Source organism: Hyperoodon ampullatus, assembly GCF_949752795.1.
Source record: "Hyperoodon ampullatus genome assembly, chromosome: 12".
Taxonomy (NCBI): domain Eukaryota; kingdom Metazoa; phylum Chordata; class Mammalia; order Artiodactyla; family Ziphiidae; genus Hyperoodon; species Hyperoodon ampullatus.
In genome coordinates, this window is record NC_136925.1 from 3,514,654 (window position 1) to 3,537,283 (window position 22,630).

Consider the following 22,630-nt stretch of genomic DNA (forward strand, 5'->3'; position numbering starts at 1 on the left):
TAACTGGGCAGAGTATGTATACTTTCGGTGTGCTGAGCGGGAGAAAAATGGGGAAAATGTCTTTCTTTATATGGGATGGGAAAGGGGCATGGCATGCTGCTTGGGAGGGCTCTGGGACATGGCAGTGGTCACATTGTGACAGAGTGATAGAAGTCCTGTAACTCTTTGTTCAGGCAGTATTGGCCCTTTGAGTTTATCTTGTTCTTTGTCCTTGGAGCACATCACAATTTTCTTATTTTCACAATATGGAACAATTCATTTCATGTAAAAAAAACTTTTATTTAAGACAATTATTTAGATGTATATGTACGTCTTGCACCATAGACCGAGTTTAGCATGAACTGTAACTTCTTTATTTTGGAAGGGAAGGTTTACTGGTGGGCGTTGCAGGGCTAACTGGAGAAGGGAAACAGAGTTAAAGAAAATAAAATTAAAATAACTAAGGGAAAATTCTTACAACAACAAATGAATTTTTAAAATGGTATTAAAAAGATACCAATGGCAATAAAACAAGTAACTTCAACTGAAATCATAAATAATATCAACTAAAAAAATAAGTCCAACTAAACCAAATATGTTCACATAGAACCCATTATCGGCCCAGATGTGGATGACCAGCACATATTCCCTGCTCTGCTGGACTGACCATGTGAGCACAGGGTTCCCTGCGAGGATGCCTAGAGCCTCAGCAGAGAGGGAAGGCCAAAGCCAAGGTCCATACTGAGTTTTGGCGTCTTCAACTCAGAATGTTCTGAATCATAAGCCAGATGGATTCCCTATATCTTTTCCAAACTTATTGCTGACAAGTACATCTTTTCCCATCCTATACTGTTCAGGTGTTTCTCTTTATAAACCAAGGACAGGGCTTTATTTTTACCCCTAAGGAAAGCTTTGTTTATTTTAGCCACTGCTCTCCAGAATCTGTTACAAAGTGCCTTCTTTACTTTACTCCAAGTCTCTGGCAATCTACAAATGTCACTTTCCATATGCTCCTCCAAACATCTGATAAAAATAAACAGGACACAACTTTTTAAACTGTAGTTTTAAAGTAATATACACATTTGCAATCATAAAAAAATGTCCATTTTTTCCAGTGTTTATAGAGAAAGGAAAACACTACATGACCCCATTTCTCTGATTTTTATCGGGGTGTGTGTGGGGAGGAATCTTTCAGCTGGAACTGGTGAGAAGAGCTCTTCTTGGGTGTATGGGAGGGAAGGCAGGGATGAGAGCAGCCCCTCTGAGGGCAGGGCCGGAGGGTGAGGGCTTCTGCAAAGGGGTCCCTGAGGCCGTTGTCTACACTATGGTGAAGGGCGGGAAAGGCCTAGTCAGATACAAGAGGCCCTGACCAAGTCCCCAGCAAGGAGGCTTCCTCCTTATGTTGTTATTCATGCTGTTTTTCTTTTTAGCTACATATTAATATACAGGACATGGAAAAAAATATTTGTTTTGCAACATCGTGGCCAAAAAAACCAAAACACTGCAGCAAAAGCTTGATGATTTTATAACAAAAGACAGGCTCAGGCTGTCCACTTCCCAGAAAAAGAAAGAGCGGAAGCAAAGATGATCCTTCCTGCCTCACCACGCTCTGGAGAAAAAGTGAGCATGCCCCTCAGTAGACCACCTTGTTGGGACCAGTGGGAAGAACAAGGAAAATCCTTCCAGAAGTTTCATCAACATACAACTGTCTTAGCCATAAAGAATGAAACCAAATACAATAAAGTTGAAAAATCAGCATTTCTAAACATTTCCCTTTCATTCAGATGGAATTAACAAGTTACATCACTCTTTTACTCTGCGACAAGAATTCTTTTTACTAAGGGCAAAAACAAAAAAGAGACGCAAGCTGAAGACAGTCTCGTTTTTGCTTTATTGAATAGTTTCCCACATTCAATATTTACTGACGTAATTAAATGGAATTTATAAGCCTACCATGCAGAATAGTTTTAAAAATTAATCTGAAATAACTCTTAATGGAAATTATCAATTCATATGTGTGAATACAATAATTAAATCATATTTTTCAGTCAATATCCAAGTCGGTTCATTTCATAAAAACTCTATTTTCAAGAAAAGGAAATATAAAAAAATTCAGAAAAATATTCCCGTATCTAGTCCTAATCTTCCAGTTTTTCTGTAAAAGAAGTCAATAACGATTATAGACACTCTGGCCACCGTGAATTAAATACAGATTTTCTCAACTGCATGACTACTTTCTTTAATGCCGTATGTAACTTTTAGCATAGAGGAGCTACTCTTCTTCTATCGTATTTTCATGAGGGGTCTAAATTTGTTTTTTTTAGGTTCAAAAAGAAATACATATCCAAATTTAAAACCAGCACCTAAAGATTACTTTAAAAATAACAACAAGGACATGGCCACAGAGTACTACCTTGACTTACCATTATGGATGGTCCATGCAAGGAACAAGATGGACATAAAAGTGAGGAAGTCCTCTAACCAGGCTTAAGTGAGACTGTAGAAGCTAGCTGCTCTCACAGACATTAAGAGGACATCAGAAATACAGTGTCTACCTCTGCATGTCTGAGAGAATACTGGGGCATGTAGACTAATGGCCCTACTAATGCCTATGACAATATCCTTAGAATAGAGGATAGAATAGAACTACAAAAAGGTGGGGATCATAGTGGTGGATGGAGGGCAATATTTCCTCTACGTGCCCAAATGTAAAGGTATCTCTCTCTTTGGTTTGAGGTGAGCTGCCTTAACTACCCATACACAGAATTCAAGAATCACAGTATTTCCTAATCTTTAAAAAGTATGGGCTATGTTATTATATAAGGCCTATTCTTCCCTTTCCTTTCAAAGATCATGGTTCTTCAAAATGTATTATTATTATTTGGACAACCTAGATATTAAAATGTAGAGTACTTAATCCCTATCTACGCATTTTGAACCATTTCACAAATGCCAAAGGTAAAATAAATCAGTGTATTGGCGATAGCATCTTCTATATTAAAGCCCTGAAAACTAACTTGACAGTCTTTAAATGGTATTCATTTTTGCTAGAATAACACTGCTAGAGGGACAGAAAAGCATGACCTAGAAAATCACAATGAATAAATGTCACTTATCAGCCATAATTTTAAAACATTCACCTGCCAAGAAAGGTTCTGGGAATGGTAACGGTGCTGGGTTTTTTTTTTTTAAGTAACAATTTCCCTTATACATAATAAATAGGTTTCCTGTTCAACAAACATGTTTCAAGATAACGTGAGGGCAAATTTCAGAATGCTATGGATCATCATATAGTTTAAATCACTGGAGTCCAATTTAACGGTGCCTGAGGGCCATCTTTAAATAACAGAAATTAACCCTATTCATGAACAGTTTAAATTGCCGATAAAAATATATAGACATGAGGATAAAGTTGGACCAACAGGGTACGGTATATTTGCAATCATGGCAGACGGCATCATCATCTAGTGATTATTCAATGTTAACATGTGCATGTATTTGTTTTATAGAAATCAGATAATGAATATGCTTGATATATTTCTATTAAATGTAAACATACTACTATAAATTCACATTTTTTTTTCTGAAATCCACACTTCGTTTAGGAAGTTGCCATTTATGAAAAGACAACACAATGATGACGGTTGTTCCTTGATCAACAGGACGTCAATGTGAGGAACACTCACCAACTTTCTCGAAACGCAGGGCAGACTTACCTGTGGTCAATAGTTGATCATTTTTCGAAGGGCGTCATAGCACTTCCATTTGTCTGGGATGTAGAACGGCTCAAAAATGTGAGGGAACGGCGTGTCGTACCCACATACCCTCGATATAGGAGCCTCCAGGTTCAGGAAACATTCTTCCTGCAGAGAAGAATCCAGATGGTTAGCTTCAAAAATATTTTATTCACAGAAATGAAACATTTCACTTTCAAATACAATGGCATCCAGGGGCATTATAATTTTTTTACATTATAATAATATTATAATGTGAAAAAAGCAGGTAACAAATAGCATGTTTGGCCTGATCTGAGTTTTACTTAAGATATGTTTTCATATATGTATATGCATTTTATGCCTACATACGTATCTGTTGCTTAAGACAAAGTAGAATTATACCAAACAGGCTGTTGTACACGTATAAATGTAAGGTATGACAAAATCATGACAAATGTTCACAGTAAACTCTGTAGCTTGAAATTAGTGTTTTCTCTTGTTACTTAAATTTTTCAAATTTTATATAGGACAAACATGTATTACTTTCACAATAAATATTTATAATTACTCTATGCAACCAGACTGAACTACCAGTTACTTGCCTATGTTCAGGTCTCTCTCACAGCCAGGTTTTGCAGACACTGACAGTCCCCAAGCCCACTACCTCTCTTTGCCCAACTGATGTGCGAACATCTCTCAGCTATCACCTTGGGAATCACCTCCACCAGGAAGCCTTCCTTGACAGCACCTCCCCAACTCTGCACCATTGATGAGGGAGAGGCTTCTGCCCTGAACTCCCACAGCACTGAACTCAGCACAATCCACTGTGTTTGCCCAATTATCTATCTTCCCTGAGAGACTATGAACTCCAGGAGGCTAGAGATCTGGTTCAAAAAAATGTAAGATCCCTAAGAATATATACATATGTATAACTGAATCACTTTGCTGTAACCTAAAACTAACACTACATAGTAAATCAACTGTACTTCAATAAAAAATTAATTAATTAATTTTTAAAAAAAGTAAGATCCTGACCACAGGAGACCCTGTAGAAAGTTATCTTCAGGGAAAAAAAAAAATGTTATTCAAGTGACAAATTCAAATTTGAAAATAAAATTTTTAGAGAGTTAAAAGAAATCTAAAAAGAGATATGTGGTTAAACTATTCTTAGGAAAATGATATTACCATTCACGGCTATTACCTGAAATCACATCTTTGAGTTTACACATCCACTTTCTCCATTGCTTTGTGTCACAAATGCTTTGGAAAGGTCCACATTTTCTTACATATTTTACTAACTGTACTTTTACATTTCATTTGAGCAGAAATTTTTAAAGGAATGCTGATGCTCAGTCCCTATCTTCTGTATATATTTCTCCCAGTGACAAGTGTACCAGGGCAGAAAGGGCCTGGGAACAGAACAGTCAGCTCCAAAGGGAAGCAGCTGGCCATTTTACACACCCTCCCTGCCCCCAAAATGACTACTGCGACTTACAGTATCCAACAGCAAATAGTGCTGGTTTTCCCAGCAACAGGAAATCTTCATCAATAACTTGAGAACCTTGCAGACATAAAGTTTTAAAGAGTCACCTGAGAAATTCCACTACTAATAAGCTCAAAAGAGATGACAGATTGGGTAGACTGTTTCTTGATTGAAACAAGTTATTTTAAAGGGATTTAAATTGTCAATTTAGGATTAACTCAGTTTATTACTTGAGTTGACACAAGCTGTTTTTCCGCCTCCCCTGAAAACTGCATTCTTCATACACAAACAGGCACTGCAAAATACAGAAAAGCCAGGGGAAAATATTTCCCTTAAATACCTTTGATTTTACACCTGTTATAAAATATTATTCTTTCTAACTAGTTCCCTGGAAAGCTGGCCTATGACAAAATGATGTTTCAGTGTTTGTGAAAATCACTCCTTTTAGCAGAATGACCAACATCACCAAACTAAAATTTGTTTTTAAACAGCAATGCTTCTAATTTCTCAAGAATGTGAGAATCACTCTACAGGAATACATCTACATGTTTGCAGGAGCATAGAAAAAGGTCTGTGAGGTCACACTTGAACTGTCAACAGAGGCCACCCTTGGAGGCTGGGAGTGACAAGGAAGTGACAAAGGACTCTACTTGTACCTTATATGTATTGTTGGAGCTTTTGTGACACAGTATTACTTTTGTAATTAATTGGCACTGATATAAAAGTAAAGAGTAAAAAGAAGAATCATCTTATGTGGATAAAAGTTCCTATTTTGTGTTAACACAAATTTGTGATTTTATATATAGCATCTTCTTAATTTGGAAACAATTACTGTAAGGTATATGGAATTAAATTATTATAAATTACTATATATAAATATATAAAAAGTAATTATAAAAATCATGGAAGATAATTCAAGAATATATGATTCAGTTTTATAAGGATATACCCTAACCTATGGAAACAGTATGAAATTTTAATGCTTTGCTATCTAAAGCATATTAAAGAGACAAGTTATTCTTTCCACGGACTTGGTTAAAACTTCTTTTAAAGCAACTGGAAATAAGATGTTTGGGTCAAGCAGCTGTACAGAGTTACTTCCCACTGAACTGGTTCACATATGAATGATTTATGTGTGACCACATGTTTCTTTGGGCAACCATTAAAACTGGCATCCTTGTTCAAGCTCAGTTTTTTTCATATAGAAGCTGTACATACACACACACACACACACACACACACACACAGAGAAAAAGGAATATTTGAAACTCATTGGCAGATTTATAGATCAATGTACCAGATTAATCCTGCACAAAGTATCTCTCTTCATTATATACCACATTTTGACACCATAACTATAGCAACCATATGCCCTGAATTTTCAAAACAATCCAGATTCATCATATTCTTTTTTTCCATTGGTCACATAAGTACACTTATATTTTTTAAACTGTGACGATTTTTGATTCAGAAATATTAATCTGCATAAAATGCAGAATAAATAGTTACCTAACCCACAGGGTTGTCATGAGGATTGCAGGTAGGTCTCCAGCACAGGGGCTAAGATGAGAAGTACCAGTTTCTGGCCTCTCTCTGGGGAGCTTGTATGTGGACGGGCTCAATCCACACAGAACAATGACAGATGGGACGGTGAGGTTACAGAGCAAATCACAGTGGAGCATGTAACCAGGGGCAACAGAAGAGAACCCAGCCAGGTGCCAGGAGAAACTTCCTTCCAGCTATTCATGGTCCAAAGTTTCACCTTGGATCCAATGAGAAGAACTGAAAGTAAACCCTAAATCAATCAGGTAGTAACACCTACATATACTGTGCTTGTGGTATAAATAATCAGATGCTTTGAGAAAAACAGATATTCCTTCCAAAAGACCCTTGAATGAAACTCTAATATAGGGTATTTGAATTTACTTCTGAATATGTCTTTTTGTAAGTATGAGAACTTTCTTTCCAAAATATGTTAATAATAGTAACCCGTACTTATGATGTAGCAGGTGTGGTGCTAAATGAGTTGTATTTTATCTCATTTAAACATTTTAACAAATCTATGAGGTAGGTATTATATTCCATTTCACAGATGAAGAAACCAAGGTGAAGGAACTTGCCCAAGGTTGACAAGCTACGTACAGAGCCAAGTTAAGGCTCAAACCTGACTACATTCGTTCTGCAAATTTTGAAGCACAACTACTGAGAACAGCAATAACAAGAAAAAATAAAAATAAAATGGAAGGCAAGCTGGGATTAAGGTTTTACAACAGAGCCTCAAAAGGGTTAAATTCGGTCTAAGAAGCCTTTCCCACGTATATAAGGAAGGTAGACTTTAAGACGTGAAAAAGCTGAAAGCACACACTTAAGCATGAAGGTAACACATAGAGCAATAAACAGATGGTCCTGGGTATCAGGAAACTCCTAGGCTATCCTAAATAATTTAAAGAAGCATAACTCAACTTGTTTATGTATTAGCCATCTGGGTTGCTGTGCATGTTATAACCAGAAAAGGAAGCAAACAATGTGAAATAACAATTTCAAATAAAAAAATCATAGACCCAGGCAAAAGAAAAATTCTCTATTTGCCGATTTTCTGTAACAAAACAAAATAAAATTTTAAGTATCTTGGAGAAATTGCGGACGACAGAGATCCTGTAAATTTTCTAGCAGATGAAAATAGAAATAAATAAAAATTAATAAAATAGGATCCATGATTAAGACAAAATATTACTGATAGGCTTTAAAAATTAAGTGTACTTAATATCAACTGAAGTTAATAACACTGTATTGCAAATTTGCAAGCTGCTAAGAGAGTAGATCTTAACAGTCCTCATCACACAAAAAATTAAGTATTGCATTTATCCGTATGTTTTGGTGAATGTAACACAGGTTATATGTTATTACATGTGTATGTAAATGTATCTAAGTTAGGGCTTTCATGGGATCGCTCAAGACGTCTCAACACTTAGCCTCATTTCCCCATGAAAGTTTTAAGGACATCAGCCATAAATTCTCCTGTCACCGTGTCACAGGAGTCACATCACTGAAATCAGCCTCCAGCATTCCGCAGTGTGGCTACGGTCACTCTCAACAAATCTTTTTCTTGTTTTTATGGCAAGGCTGTATAATATAATTGATACAGCATGGAATTTGGAATTCTATCTGAAAGGAATCTTTGTTCTACTAGGATTTAACCTCTCCAAGGCTCTGTTTAGTCAACAGCAAAAGAGAAGTATTACAAATTCTGTCCTTGTGCCTTTTCTTACCTTCTGAGATGGCCCACACTCTGTCTGTGGAGTGTTTTTCTCTCTAAATAAATCCACTTCTAACCCATCTGTCCTTGTGATATTCTATTGCTTCGTGACTCTGTTGTTACCTTGCCTTTTTGCATCTCTAGCTTGGGCAGCAGCAGCCCATGAGAAGTACCTGCTTTCATGCCTGACATACCGTAGTGCTCAATAATTGCAAGGGTTTTTTTCTTCCAGTTTTACTGAGATGTAATTGACATACAGCACTGTATAAGTTTAAGGTGTCCAGCATAATGATTTGACTCACATACATCATGAAATGATTATCACCATAAGTTTAGTGAACATCTATCATCTCATGTAGATACAAAATTAACAAAATAGAAAAAAATTTTTCCTTGTGAAGAGAACTTTCATATATAACAAATAGCAGTGTTAATTATATTTATCATGTTGTACAGCGAATCCCTAGTACTATTTATTTTATAACTGGAAGTTTGTATATTTTGACCACCTTCATCCAATTCCCCCTCCCCGCAACCCCTGTCTCTGGTAACCACAAATCTGATCTCATTTTCTATGAGTTTGTTTGTTTGTTTGTTTGTTTTTGAAGTATAATTGACCTAATAATTGCTAGGTCTTTGTTTCCCTCTTAAGATTTTTCAAGTTCTAATAAACACAAGGTATCTGAAATGATAGCTCAAATCATCATTGAAGACAAGATTCTGGTATACAGAACAGTCAACACTGAGAAGTAATATCCATTGTGACACAGTGCCTGACAGCTACCATTTACTGGACACTTACTGAGCCTTAAAAAAATGCAAGAAAATACCAAAACAAGTTTAAGTGCTGTATGAGGAAGGAGGGTGGAGACCACTGAAGTTACTGAAGGAGCCAGGCTGCATCCAGTGAAAGGCAGGATCTGGTGCTGCCCCCTGGTGCGGAGCAGGGAGCCTACACACTTACTGCCAGTTCCTGGGCCTAGAATGACAGGTTAATAAGTGTGGCCAGATCAGGAAGTCAGAAGCTCCAGAAATGGTTAAAAAATCCACCCCATCCCCCCATTCCCATGGAAAGAACTTAATTTCCAAGCATTGCTACTATAGAAAAGTAGCCTGTCAGTCAGTTACAGGAAGCTTCCAAGTAAAAGAGCCCAAAAGATAACTGAATATAATCGAGGCACACACACTTCAAAAAGGTCAAGAATAAAGCCCATAAAATATCATTTGATTTATTTTTAAAGCAGTCGTTTGTTTTCTGTTTTTTAATTCAAGGCAATTTCAGACTCAGATTTCTTTCTAAGAACAATTTTGGAATAATTTTTTTCACTCCTCCTAATGACGGAAAGTTGGATACAGCCCATTGCATAAGACTACATAGCGTCTCGAGTTGGAAAATTGTGAAGTTGAAAGTGAGATAAGAAAATTTAGATCTTTCATATATGTTTCTACTTTCTTATAGTTGATACAGGATGATGAATCCCTTTCACTTTCCTGAAAAACTATTCAACTAATGTTCCTAAACATTTAATGGAAAGTCAGAAATGCAGGTCACTGCAATGAGAAACACATCAAAGTCAAAATACATTGCCTATAAGATTATCTGATAAATCCAGATTTTATGTTCCTTCTTGGAATAATGAGAAACATCAATCCACAACTTAATTTCAAAGTAATAACTCAGAAAACTGATTTTTAAATTACTTGGCAAACAAAAAGGTCCAGGTTATATCACATAATAATTATTACGCCACCATAATGCATTTAAACTAGGAGAATACATTTTGTTTCTAAGAGGGCGTTGGGAGTGAGGGTAAATTAAACTATAAACGTAACAAGCACTGAACAAGACACATAGATCATAGAGTTATCATTTCTTCTCTAGGAAAAACATTAAGAAATAGCTTTAAGTGATTTGTGAAGTTTTAAACCAATACCATTCAGTCCTTGTTATTATTTAACAATAAACAATAGGTTTTGCTTCTAAATGCAATTCTTTGTCTAGGAATCATAATGAGCAGAGCAAGAGTTAAACCAAAATATTATGAGAAAAACTAAATTAATATACCAAAATGATGCATGTTTGATAGCTTTAAAGTCCATGAACTTAGAGACTTACATTTTGATTTTAAGTTGATTAGTCCTAGTTATTTACGCAAGGTTAGACATCACCCAGTTTCCAAATATTATCAGAGAAAATTTGTACTAAATCTACCATGAACACTTGCCCACGGCCAAAACATGTTTCAGCAGACGAGGAAAAAATGATGCTGGTGTCTTGAATGACAAATGAGTCACAGAAACCTGTGAAGGCACTGTGCCAACAACTCCAAATTAATTTCATTGCTGAATTAAATAAATACAACTTTACTAATGTAAAATAAAATGTTTCGTTTAAGCTAATGGTTTAAACAGAAGGTATCGTGTTTTTAAAACAGAGCTTAAAATATACATTTTACGTCTGTACCAATTTTGTATATAGCACAGACCTATGAAATTTATTCTTCAGACAGCAGAGTCCCTAATTTACCTCCAAACTAACAGGATACTTCCCCCATCATTACAGCTATGTTTATTTTATTTTTCTAACACCATGCACATGAGATGCAAACACTTGTTGATATGAGGTCTCTTACTTTTAAGACACAGTTGAAACAATAAAACTAAATAAGACAGTATATGAATAATATAATTTCATCCAGATTTGTATAGCACCTAAAACATTATAGTCAATCCCAATTATTTCAGCAAAGCTTTCATTTATAATCATAATCTTGACTAAATTAAAAGCTAAGATCTCTATTACTTAACTTCACTAGAATATCTTCAATGGCTGCTGACTTAAAAAAAAAAGTCCAATTCTTCCTCTTTAATGCAAATTCCTGGCAATTTGGTACAATTTTTGTTTTCCAAGATTTCTTTCAGCTAGTTAAAGAATGGAACTGAATTCTCAGTTAGGATAGTCATTTAAATTCAAACTCCATTTTTAAAATGGAAGCCTCTTTTCTGAAGTTAGACAGAAATACTATTTCTGATCTAAATGGGTTTCCCTGGATACAGTCTAGCTACCTAACACAAAGTTGGAGAATGATATTAAAACATAAATAGAAATGATTCATGGTTCAAATTCAACAGCTGTGTCAGAATATACAAAATCTTAATATAAAATTATCTATGAATCTCTATACATTAATTCTATATTACTGTAGAAACTGAGGTGGAACAAATTTTAAAATCAAAATTTAACATTAAAGTCAATAATTTATTATGTAAATAAATTTCACTATTTTAAAATCAGAAATAAGTGAAAGCAAGTGACAACTTCTTTCTATAATTTATAATCTTATCAGAAATCACTTTTTAAAAAAGTACATAGTGCTCATTTTGGCCCAGGGACTGTATTAAATATTTTACGAATATTAACTCATTTTAATTTTTCATAAACAATAAATTAGCAATCATAAAGTTAAAACTAGCACCTCATCCAAACCATTTTGGTTTGGTTCTGTTTTCAAACTTTCCCCTAGATACAGTCTTGGGCTATGACCTGAAGCAGCCTCACCATTTTCAACTGAAAGCTAAAAAAAAAAATCATTTCTTCATTAAATCTTCCTATAACACATTTTAAAAAGTTAAAAGTCTAAATTCTTTTGAGATACACTATGTGCAGATTTGGACATTTAATATGTACTGTGGCTACAATGCTTTTGTTAAAACACTTTGCATTCAATAGAGAGGGAAAAAAAAAGGCAATGCTCTCAAATTTCCACAGATGCCGAAGCTGGTCAAATTTTATAGTTCAAAATTCTTTCTATAGAAGAAAGCATCCACACGGCAGCAAAGTTTGAAAGTGGAATTTCCCTAGAATGTGAATGCATAATGATAAACATAAGCGAGTAGCAGCACTGGGTCGTCTCATGAACAAATCGCTCTCTGTAAGGTAGGATTTTTGCTTTGCTTGGCACTAGGAAATTTTAAATGCTCCTGTAAAGCAACTTTTGATGATCCTACAAAGCATTCAATTTTTCTGCTTGTTCTGCAACAAAATTCTTTGTATAGTATTCTCACAACACCAAATGGTGCTCAGAAGGCAGAAATCAATTCTAGCTAAAGCGACCTGATGATTCCTTTGTTTCATGGCATAGAAAATATATTCTTTTAGAGTCTGGGGGATTGAACCTGCACTCAGAAAACTTCTAGTAGGATTTGTCACTGTCCCAATTTTGCAACCTATTTTTTTAAGTTTCAAGACTAATTATAAAACAAAACTACTGGAATAGAGTGACTTCCCCCATCTGGCACCATCTTTCTAAAAAGTTTAAGAAGCGGGATAAAAAGAAAAAAAAAAAGAGGGCTAAAATATTTGCTATTTTACAAATGATTCTCTTTTGCTACAGTATAAAGGGTTTTTCTTTACTGTTTTCTCTTACTCTTTAAATATGTTAAATTTCTAGTTTATGTTTAAAAGAATGCTAAAACAACTTTCTAAATGTAAAAAAAACAAGGAAAAATCAACTCTATTTTATCTACATAATGCCAAAAGAGATGTGTCAATGTTTTTACTGAAATTAAGCATACTTTTTTTTTTTAAGTTAATCTTGGGTGCCATAGCAACACAGCCTTTAAGCTCGGTTTTGCTGAATGAATAAATCAGACCAAGTTATTTTTCAGCAGTTTAATTCTGTTCACCAGATCACTGCAATTTTAATAAGAAAAGCACAGAAATAAATGTTTTAGGCTACCATCAATTATTAGGGAGGTTTATTCCCAAACTTGTTAAGTAGATCCCAGTAGTAGTAGCATTCTCAAAGTTTAATAATTGAACAAATTAACAAAGCAAACAAGCTTCTGGCAGGAACCTCTGACTGAGTAAAGAAAAGACCTATAAGAGCTCTCATTATTTATTTGCAGATAACTTTTGCTAATATGATGAGTTTAACCTATTCCTTAAAACAAATCTAGCCATTGTAATTATGGTCTGCATCCAATAAAAATATAATACAGAATCCAAAATATATTTTCTTCTTTACTGTATTTACATATGTATGTTTCTACCTTTACAGTTGGTTAATATTTCTTGCAAAGAAGCTTTTCAGGTTGAATGTCTATACATTTGCATACACACATTTTCATGTTGAAATTTCAAGAATCCAGATATTTGAGAATTAGGGGGATAATGCACATCCCCTTTTCTACTTCCAACTTTGTATAAATTGTAGGCTGATGAGATGAACCCAATTCTGCACATATTCTCACAAAGTCTGTACTGTATGCTCAGTGTGGACAAATTTCTAACAAGCCTGATTAAACCATAAATACACTAATGAAGGCGTAGTTAGTAACTGAGACCTGGTTCTGGTTACTTTTATAGTTAAGTGCAAAAATTTAATATTAGAAATGCCCAGAGATACTGCTCATTAGTACATTTTGATGAACTACATTTATATAGTTTCTATAAATAGGTGACGTTCACATATTTTATTTGAATGGACCAGAGCATTTACATACTATTTTTTATCTCCTTACTTGGAGCTGAACTATATAAAAATTTAATCAGGTCCCTCAATTAGGCACCAGGCTAAGACACATAGCACTGATCCCCCAAAGAGATCACATGAGATTCTCTATTTGTCATATATCACAGATAACGATGTGCACAAGCACACATGGACACAGAAAAATAATTTTGTCTTTAAGCAATGCGTGACGAATATCCTAAGAAACAACGCAGAAGCTACAGGAAAAAAAATGTGTGTGTCCTTATGCCTACAGGTTCAGGAAAAGGAGTATGTACATGTAGACAGAGAACAGAAAAGCCAGAGATTCACTAAATAATAACCAAGAGATGTTCTTTTTTAATAATAAACAAGTATAATTATGTATATCATCTCACTTAATCCTTTCAACTAGCCTAGGTGGTGGCAGCAAGTGAGGCGCCAAGGCTGATAAAGGTTAAATGAGGTGACCGAGGTCACACAGGTAGATGCAGCCCTGGCGGTATTTGAACCAGCTGGCCTGGTTACCCTTGAGCGCACTGCAAGACTTTGAAAGTGGGCAAAAGAGTCTTGTTTGGATACAAGGTAAAATTTGTATCCTGGGCTACCATTATACCCGGGAAAGAGAAACTGGTGAAATTGTCTGCTCATTCACGTCAATTCCAATCAAGATTTTGTTTTTTCAGTTTTAATAAAAAGCTTAGCAGTTTAGTGCCTTGGAGGGGGCGGGGAGGAATAGAAGGGTCTGTTTAATTAGAGTTACTGGAGGTTAAAGCTCGGATGGATAGGTTTTGCGTCTTTTATGTACTCACTGGGGAGACACTGAGGGGAAGGTGTAGGGGACAAGATTGGAACTTGTTTCTAGTTAATTACCAGCAACTTGCTTGAGTGCAGAGCAGGAGCTGCCACTTTGGGGTTCTGAAGCTGATCCTGAATTTTCAGGAAAAACTGTATGTTCAATCGATGGTAGGCTGTACGTTTAAAGTTTCTTCTTCTAAAAGTTAAAAAAAAAATCATTCAAGTGCTTCACCAGGAAATTAAATTTGCTTGCTTTCATTTACTTCCCTATCGCTGATAACATCTAGATGAACTTAGGTGGCTAAGTCATTTGGTAAAGAATGTGACGGCTTTTTGGTAGATTAGAAAAATGGTTTCGATAAACATAGATTACAGGTTGTAGCCTAGCCTTAACTGAAATTGGAATACAAAATGCAATCCTCTCCTCACAGTAAATATTTTATGGCTCTTCTCCACGAGTAAGTCACTTTGCAGAATCCAAAGTACAGAAGAAAATTTCTGGAGCATTTAAAGAAATGCCTTTTGGGAAGAAAATTAAGTTCTTTTCCTGCAATGAAAACAACAGACAATACATTGCAATGAAGTTCACCTTAAAGTTAAAATGTAGATTTAAGTGTGGTATGAGGTCTGCCAACTTCAATTAGTGGTTACCGGCACAGCCTGCCCAGCTGGCCCTGGGGTGTCTATTAAATAGCCTGCCGTGAGCTCTCACTCTAGGTGTAAAGCTCGTTGTCCACACACACATGCCATCAAGTGGGCTTGACCGTGTGCAGAGGAGTCCATCCCTGTGCCTGGAAGCAGAGAGGTCCCAGTGGTCTGAGACAAGCATTTTGGTCATTCCCTGGGAAAGTATCACTTTGACAGCTGGATTAAAAAATGATTTATGTAGAGAATATATCTGGGTTATGAGGCATTAGAATTTCATCTTTTTCAATTTCCAGCCCCCTCAATAAGCGTGCTTCTATTTGACCTAACCAATCACCAAGGCACAAGGATTTTCCTTAGGTTTCCTCAAATGCTAATGATGTAGCAAATCTAATTAAGTTCATATGATTCACTTCAGCAGTAGGTATTTCAGTGACTCCAGAATTGCCAAAAGGAAATCTGAAGCGTCTATTCTCTCTCCAAAATAATCATGCCATGTGCCAAACTGATAGCCATTAAACACAGCCGCAGAGCAAATGTAGTGGGGTTTTGGTCCTGTAAATATAGTGTTCACACATCAATCTGCCCTGCGAGCAATTCTGGAGGCAGACCCACCGATTGCCGGTTTCTGTTCCTGTTACATGAGGGTTAGATGAGAGTATTAAGTCACTTGTTTCACTCAGCACAGCTTGAACAGATTTCTACATGCCATGAGTTTCCTCCACCTAAGAACACTCACTGAGTGCCCCAAATGTTGATAAAAACTTTCCATCAGCATCTTGTTGAAATGGCTTTCAAGCTCTGTAGCTCACGTGAAAAAAGGTGGCTTTGGGTGTTTGAGAGCCTATTTAGGGAATAATGGACATGCAATAGATTGAACCTCATTCCTGAAGAAAATCCCATATACTGTGTTCATTATAAATGCTTTTTTCTTAAGGTTTGTAAAATAACATTTATTTCTTAAAAGTTAACATGTGCAAAACAAAAGAAGCAAAACACAAAGTCATCCATAGTCACAAGCAGTTTACTGTTTGATGTGTCCTCCTACGTCTCATTTGTGTATGTACACAACTAATGAATGCTTTGCTTTTCATTACAGTAAGTGTGCAACACGAACCTACGGACACATCTGAGCTACAGAAATTCAACTCTTTTTATTTCAGTAATTCCATTTCCATGAAAGGAAATTCTTTTCAGAGGGGCTCTCCAAACTGGGTGGGTTGCCGGATGCTTAAGGCCATGACCACATTCCCTCCAGAGGCTGTTAGGTTGCTATGGCAACTGCCCTTCCCCTATCAATAAGCAACAGCTCTGAACCCGACTATTCTGAAAAACAAACAAACAAACAAAAAAAAAACGGTTTCCTTTTCTGTGGTGATAACAACATGAACTAGTTTCAAGACTGAAATGACCACTTTTTGTGCAAAACAAATATCTTTGCTGACTGAATTATTTCCCTAGAATGCAGCTTTGTAAATAAATGCAAAAAATAGTGAAATCAGCCATTGTACTCCAGTTCAGTTTCAAAACACAGTAAAACTCTGTGGCATAAGTAATCTAAGGATGTTACAGCTGGAACACGTTATAGTGTGGGGGTCCAGGCAGAAGAAGAAAGTCAGGTTTCCAGAGACCAAATGACATGTCGAAAGCAAAACTGACAGCAAGAACACAACAGGCTTCCATGCAGCTCTTGGAGGGTTCTTAAAAGAAGCACATATTTCAATAGTTCTATTTCTTATCTGTGGCTGTCTCCAGATACGTAATTATTACTGTGCAAGGTAATGCATATATTGATTACATTTATTAAGTTACATACATCTCCCTCTTATTTAAGGAGGTACGAAGTTGTCTTCACTGGCTCAGGCATCAATAGCTAAATCTTTAAGATGTGTCTCATTTTACCTTGGGAAAACCACCATTGAAAAGTATCCTGTACGCTGGTTTTCACAGCCCATGGTATTAGAGGTACAATGCCTGACACAGAGTAGGCATCTGTGAATATCTGCTAACACAATCATTCCAGTTTTTACTTCTATTCTGTTTCACTCTGGGGTGTCAAGGAGCTTAGTCACTGATGAGGCAAAAAAAAATCAACAAGACAGGAAGTGCGGTGCAGAGATTTTTACTCCTTGGCGATTAAAACTGAGCCCTCTTACTCGTGTACCAGACCCCACACCGCTGCCATTGTGATGAGATTCCTCCCCTGGTTAGAAGCTTTTCCTGGCTCCCCAGAGCTTATACTTTATCACCATTTCCCTCCCAGCCCAGTAGAGACACACACAGGCCCACCTCCATTCCAAAACTTACTATTTTTTTTTTTTTCCCCTTTTGGCTGCGCTGGGCAGCATGCAGGATGTGGGATCTTAGTTCCCGGCACAGGGACGGAACTCATGCCCCCTGCAGTGGAAGTGCAGAGTCCTAGCCACTGGACAGTAGGAAGTCCCAAAACTTACTATTTTATAACACCACCTTCACACAAACCTCTCTCGTCGAAAACGCTCTGATTTATCTATCCCTTGCTATCTTCACATAGATCACTTTTTTAAAAAATTAATTTTTATTGGAGTATAGTTGCTTTACAATGTAGTGTTAGTTTCTACTGTACATATACCTAGAGAAAACCATAATTCAAAAAGACATGCACCCCAAAGTTCATAGCAGCACTATTTACAATAGCCAGGACATGGAAGCAACCTAAATGCCCACTGACAGATGAATGGAAGAAGATACGGTACAGATATACAATGTAATATTACTCAGCCATAAAAAGGAATAAAACTGGGTCAGTTGTAGAGACGTGGATGGACCTAGAGACTGTCATACAGGGTGAAGTAAGTCAGAAGGAGAAAAACAAATATCATATATTAACATATATATGTGGAATCTAGAAAAATGGTATAGATGATCTTATTTGCAAAGATCACTTTTCAAATTCAGCTCAAGTACCCATTTCCGAGAAGCCTTTGGAACCTAGAGGTTGTCATAATGAGTGAAATAAGTCAAACAGAGAAAAACAAATATCATATGGTATCGCTTATATGTGGAATCTAAAAAAAGGCTACAAATGAACTTATCTACAAAACAGAAATAGAGTCACAGATGTAGAAAATAAACTTATGGTTACCAGGAGGTAAGGGGTGGGGATAGACTGGGAGATTGGGACTGACACATACACACTATTATATACAAAAGAGATAACTAATAAGGGCCTACCGTTATGGCACAGGGAACTCAATACTCTGTAATGGTCTATATGGGAAAAGAATCTAAAGAGTGGCTATATGTACATGTATAACTGATTCACTTTGCTGTATGCCTGAAACTAATACAACATTGTAAATCAACTATATTCCAACAAAAATTTTAAAAATTCATGTATTCCATCATTCACCAATCAAGTATTTCAGAGCCCAGTGTGTCCCCACCTCCAGAGAGTTTTATATTCTAGTGGGAGAAACAGGTATGAGGAAGTGTTAGAAAGGGAACAGGCAGAGGTCTGTGATAGACAGTAAGTTTCAGGTGCTCAGGGAGGGGTTCCCTAAGGAGGCAGCATCTGAAAACCATGAGGGACCAGGAGCATCCCTGGCAGGTCATACAACAAGCATGGAGGCAGGAAAGAGCTCGTGTGACCCAGAGACGGAGAGAAGGCCCATGGGACCACAGCACGGGGGTGGGGGAGTACACACCCAAAGAGGGACAACAGAGAAATGAGGAGGGAAGGGGGCACCAGATGGCCAATAGACCAGCCCTGGCAGGAAGACAGTGACAGATGGTTCTGATATTTTACATATATGTAGCCTTCAGAGAACATACAAGAGTAGCCATGTAGAGTTATAAGATTCTCCAGGTAAACTCAGGGCTCATTTACAGGAAACCAGAAATAGCATTAGAGATGAATGCTAGAGCTGCTGATAATCTGAGTGAGACACAAAACACTACAGGGATGAGGGCAGTGATTCAAAGTACACAAAAGGAACAGATCAATTTTTGTGTGTAATTTGGAGGAAACTGCCATTTCATTTGGTAGGAAAACTTTTTAAGGATCCACACAGAAATGCCCACTTCTGAGGAAGTTAGGAAAATAAAAATAGGAGATTTTAGAATTGAAAATATTTTACTGGAGTTTGTGGCTAAACGGAACCCTGTCTTGGCTAGGATTCAAATGTCTTTTCTAGTCACACATTTATGACCATATCCAGTGTCTTAATGACAATATCAATTTCCCATTTATTCACACTACTGATTTCCTCTCCCTATCTCTGTATCTCTCTCAGCGGCTTTTTATGATTATGTATTGTAAAGAAAAAGGCTCCAAATTGAGTAACCTAGCAACGTGTAGAGAGATCATATTTTAGACACAGTATCTACTGTTCCTTTGGCGAGAGAAGTAGGAATCCACTGCAGATAGAAACAGACTTTCATACACTTTATCTGGGGGCAGTAGAGAGAAACCTTTCCCCCTCATTCATGTCCCCTCTGGGTTTTCTGTCACCAAAGCTGATTACAATATAGCAAATTCTGAGCTAGCCCCATAATAATTTTGCTAACTAGCAGCTTGTGGTGATTGTGAGATAATCTAAAAATGAAGGCAAAATATAACTAGAAAGTTTTCTGGGTATCCAATTAGCCAATGTTTAGAAGGGTATATTTGTTTTTCCTTAGCATTTATTTTAATTGATTGTTTTAAAATTCTATTATTTGGATCTCTTAGAAAGTTTAGTAAATTCTAATTAGCCATCTTTTTGTGTTGTGAAGAAAAGGTTTTCCAATGACAAAACATCATGACTTCTTTGGGCTTTAGACTAATACTGTTCTAAAGACTAGAAGACTTGGGTCCTTGTCCTGAATCTGGTACCAACTAGGTAAGTGGCAAGCCAGTGTGGCTCTAGCTTTTCTCCTCCATCATTCACACTGCGGGTAGACATTGATCAGCAAGATGATAAAGGAAATCAAACTCCAGTTGCTGAAAGAACAAATGCCTTTCTGGAATCTTTTGAATAGAAATCATCCTAGCATGCAATGTCTGGCACACGGCAGGTACGCACTAATTAGAGGTTCACCTGAAAAATTCCGGTTTTCACTTATCTTCACATCTCTCCAGCTGGAGAAAGGCAAGGGTTTCAGAGCTGTTAGCCCTGCAATACTGATAACAGAGGCAGCAGATTTTGAGCAAAAATGACTTCACCCTAAATTCTTGACAAAGCTTAGACTCAGTTGATTGTCTCCGATGACAATTTTGACACTTAAATAGCAAAAAGTGACAGTAAAATATAGATGGCCACACAGCCAAAACAAAACAAAGAAGACAAAAGAAACCCCTAGGACCTTACGAAGTTACAACATGTTTTTGTTTAAGGTATTATTCTGAATAAATACTGAAAGGAGCTAGCTTCACAGTAACAAGATCAAAAAGCACATGAGTGCTGGCCATACTGGTGAAAATAATCTTATCACCATAAACAAAATGGGTGAGGGGTTTCCCTGGTGGTGCAGTGGTTGAGAGTCCGCCTGCCGATGCAGGGGACACGGGTTCGTGCCCCGGTCCGGGAAGATCCCACATGCCGCGGAGCGGCTGGGCCCGTGAGCCATGGCCGCTGAGCCTGCACGTCCGGAGCCTGTGCTCCGCAACGGGAGAGGCCACAGCAGTGAGAGGCCCGCGTACCACAAAAAAAAAAAAAAAAAAGAAAGAAAAGGGTGAGGAAAGACTTCCCCAGAGGGAAGCGGAGGAATTCCTTGAATAAGGAGTGCAGAGAAGGGGGGTGAAACACTATTTCTTTTGTAATAAAACCCCAGAAAGTTTGACAAAATGTTAATGGTGAAATGCAAAAAATAGTTCCCTGGGTTAAAAGGTAGGAGCCATCTCCTCAAGTGAAGAGCAGAACCTCTAGAAAATGGTAAAAATGTTACAGATTTAGTAAATGTAGGCACAGGACAGGCTAAAAGCAAATATTTGCAAAGCACAATATCTGACAGAGGTCCTACATCACAGGATATGTAAGCAACACTCAAAACTCAACAGTAAAAAAAGAAATGATCCAATTAGAAAGTGGGCAAGAGACAGGAACAGCAGACATTTCATTAAAGAGGTAGATAGGTAAATAAGTACATTAAAAGATGTTCAGCATATTAGCTATTGGGGAAATGAAAATTATAACCACAGTGATATGTCACTACACACCTATGTGAACAGAAAAATAAAGACAGTGATAACGCCAAACACTAGTGAGGATGTGGAGATCTCGAATACATGGGTAGTGGGAATATAAAATGGTACAGCCACTCCGGAAGACAGTTTGGCAGTTTCTTATGAAACTAAACTTACCATCTAACTCAGCAATTGCACTCTTGAGCCTTTATCCCAAAGAAGTTAAAACTTATATCCACACGAAAAATGTGTACACAAATATTCACAACAGCTTTTTCACAGTAGCAAAAACTGAAAACAACTCAAGTGTCCTTCAATGGAGGAATGGGTACAAAACTGTGGTATAGTCAAACCTACCATGAAAAACTAATCAGTAATAAATAGGAATGAACTATTGACATATACAACAACAGGGATGGAGTTCAAGGGCATGATGCTAAACAAAAAAAGTCAGGTCTCAAAAAACTCCATTTTTTATAAAGCTTCTTGCAATGACAAAACTATAGAGATGGAGAAAAGGTTGGTGGTTGCCAGTAAACTGGAGATGGGGGAGAGTGTAAATATAAAAGGGTGTCATGATGGTGGTGTCTATCCAAGTCTATATATGGGGTAAAACTGCACAGAACTACATACACACACAGACACACACACACAGACACGAATATCGATATTTGTGTGGATAAATGGTGAAAAGTTCTAGTTAACACTATAGTATTTTCTGTATGCCATTCAAAATGTCCCCATAAAAAAGTATCAATAATGTACATACATAAATTCATTCATCATACTGAATCCCTGTGACTTCTATGTATGCAGTGGGCAGTACTGGCTGCCTACCAGCACCCATTCCCATCTTTTCCTCTTCTCATAGTATCCGTATTCCCCTTACGGTTCCATTCTTCTTCCTCTAGTCTCCCATGAATTTGGAGGGAAGCTGACACTTCCCCCAGCTCAGGGGTGGGCCTCCACCGACTTAGCAAATGGGCATATTCTATTCCTCTGACTTCAGTCACTGGTTCAGGAAGGATGACCTCTATGGTCTAATCGGGCTGAATCTAGAACTCTTGCTTGGAACTGTTATAAACCTATGGCCACCATGAGGGAAGTCAGCTCTGA

At 37.0% G+C, this 22,630-nt stretch overlaps 1 protein-coding gene across 1 annotated transcript in view; it reads right to left on the bottom strand.

The window, feature by feature from the left end:
- Positions 1–264: 264 nt before the first annotated feature.
- Positions 265–22,630, bottom strand: part of BCKDHB (branched chain keto acid dehydrogenase E1 subunit beta) — a gene marked incomplete at its 5' end in the record, with an annotated part of 229,743 nt that continues 207,377 nt past the window's right edge. Inside the window, 2 exons of the mRNA XM_079716325.1 lie at positions 265–396; positions 3,696–3,842. Of these exons, the coding sequence (XP_079572451.1) occupies positions 3,702–3,842 (141 nt within the window). The 3' untranslated portion in view covers positions 265–396; positions 3,696–3,701. The remainder of the gene's footprint in view (positions 397–3,695; positions 3,843–22,630) is intronic.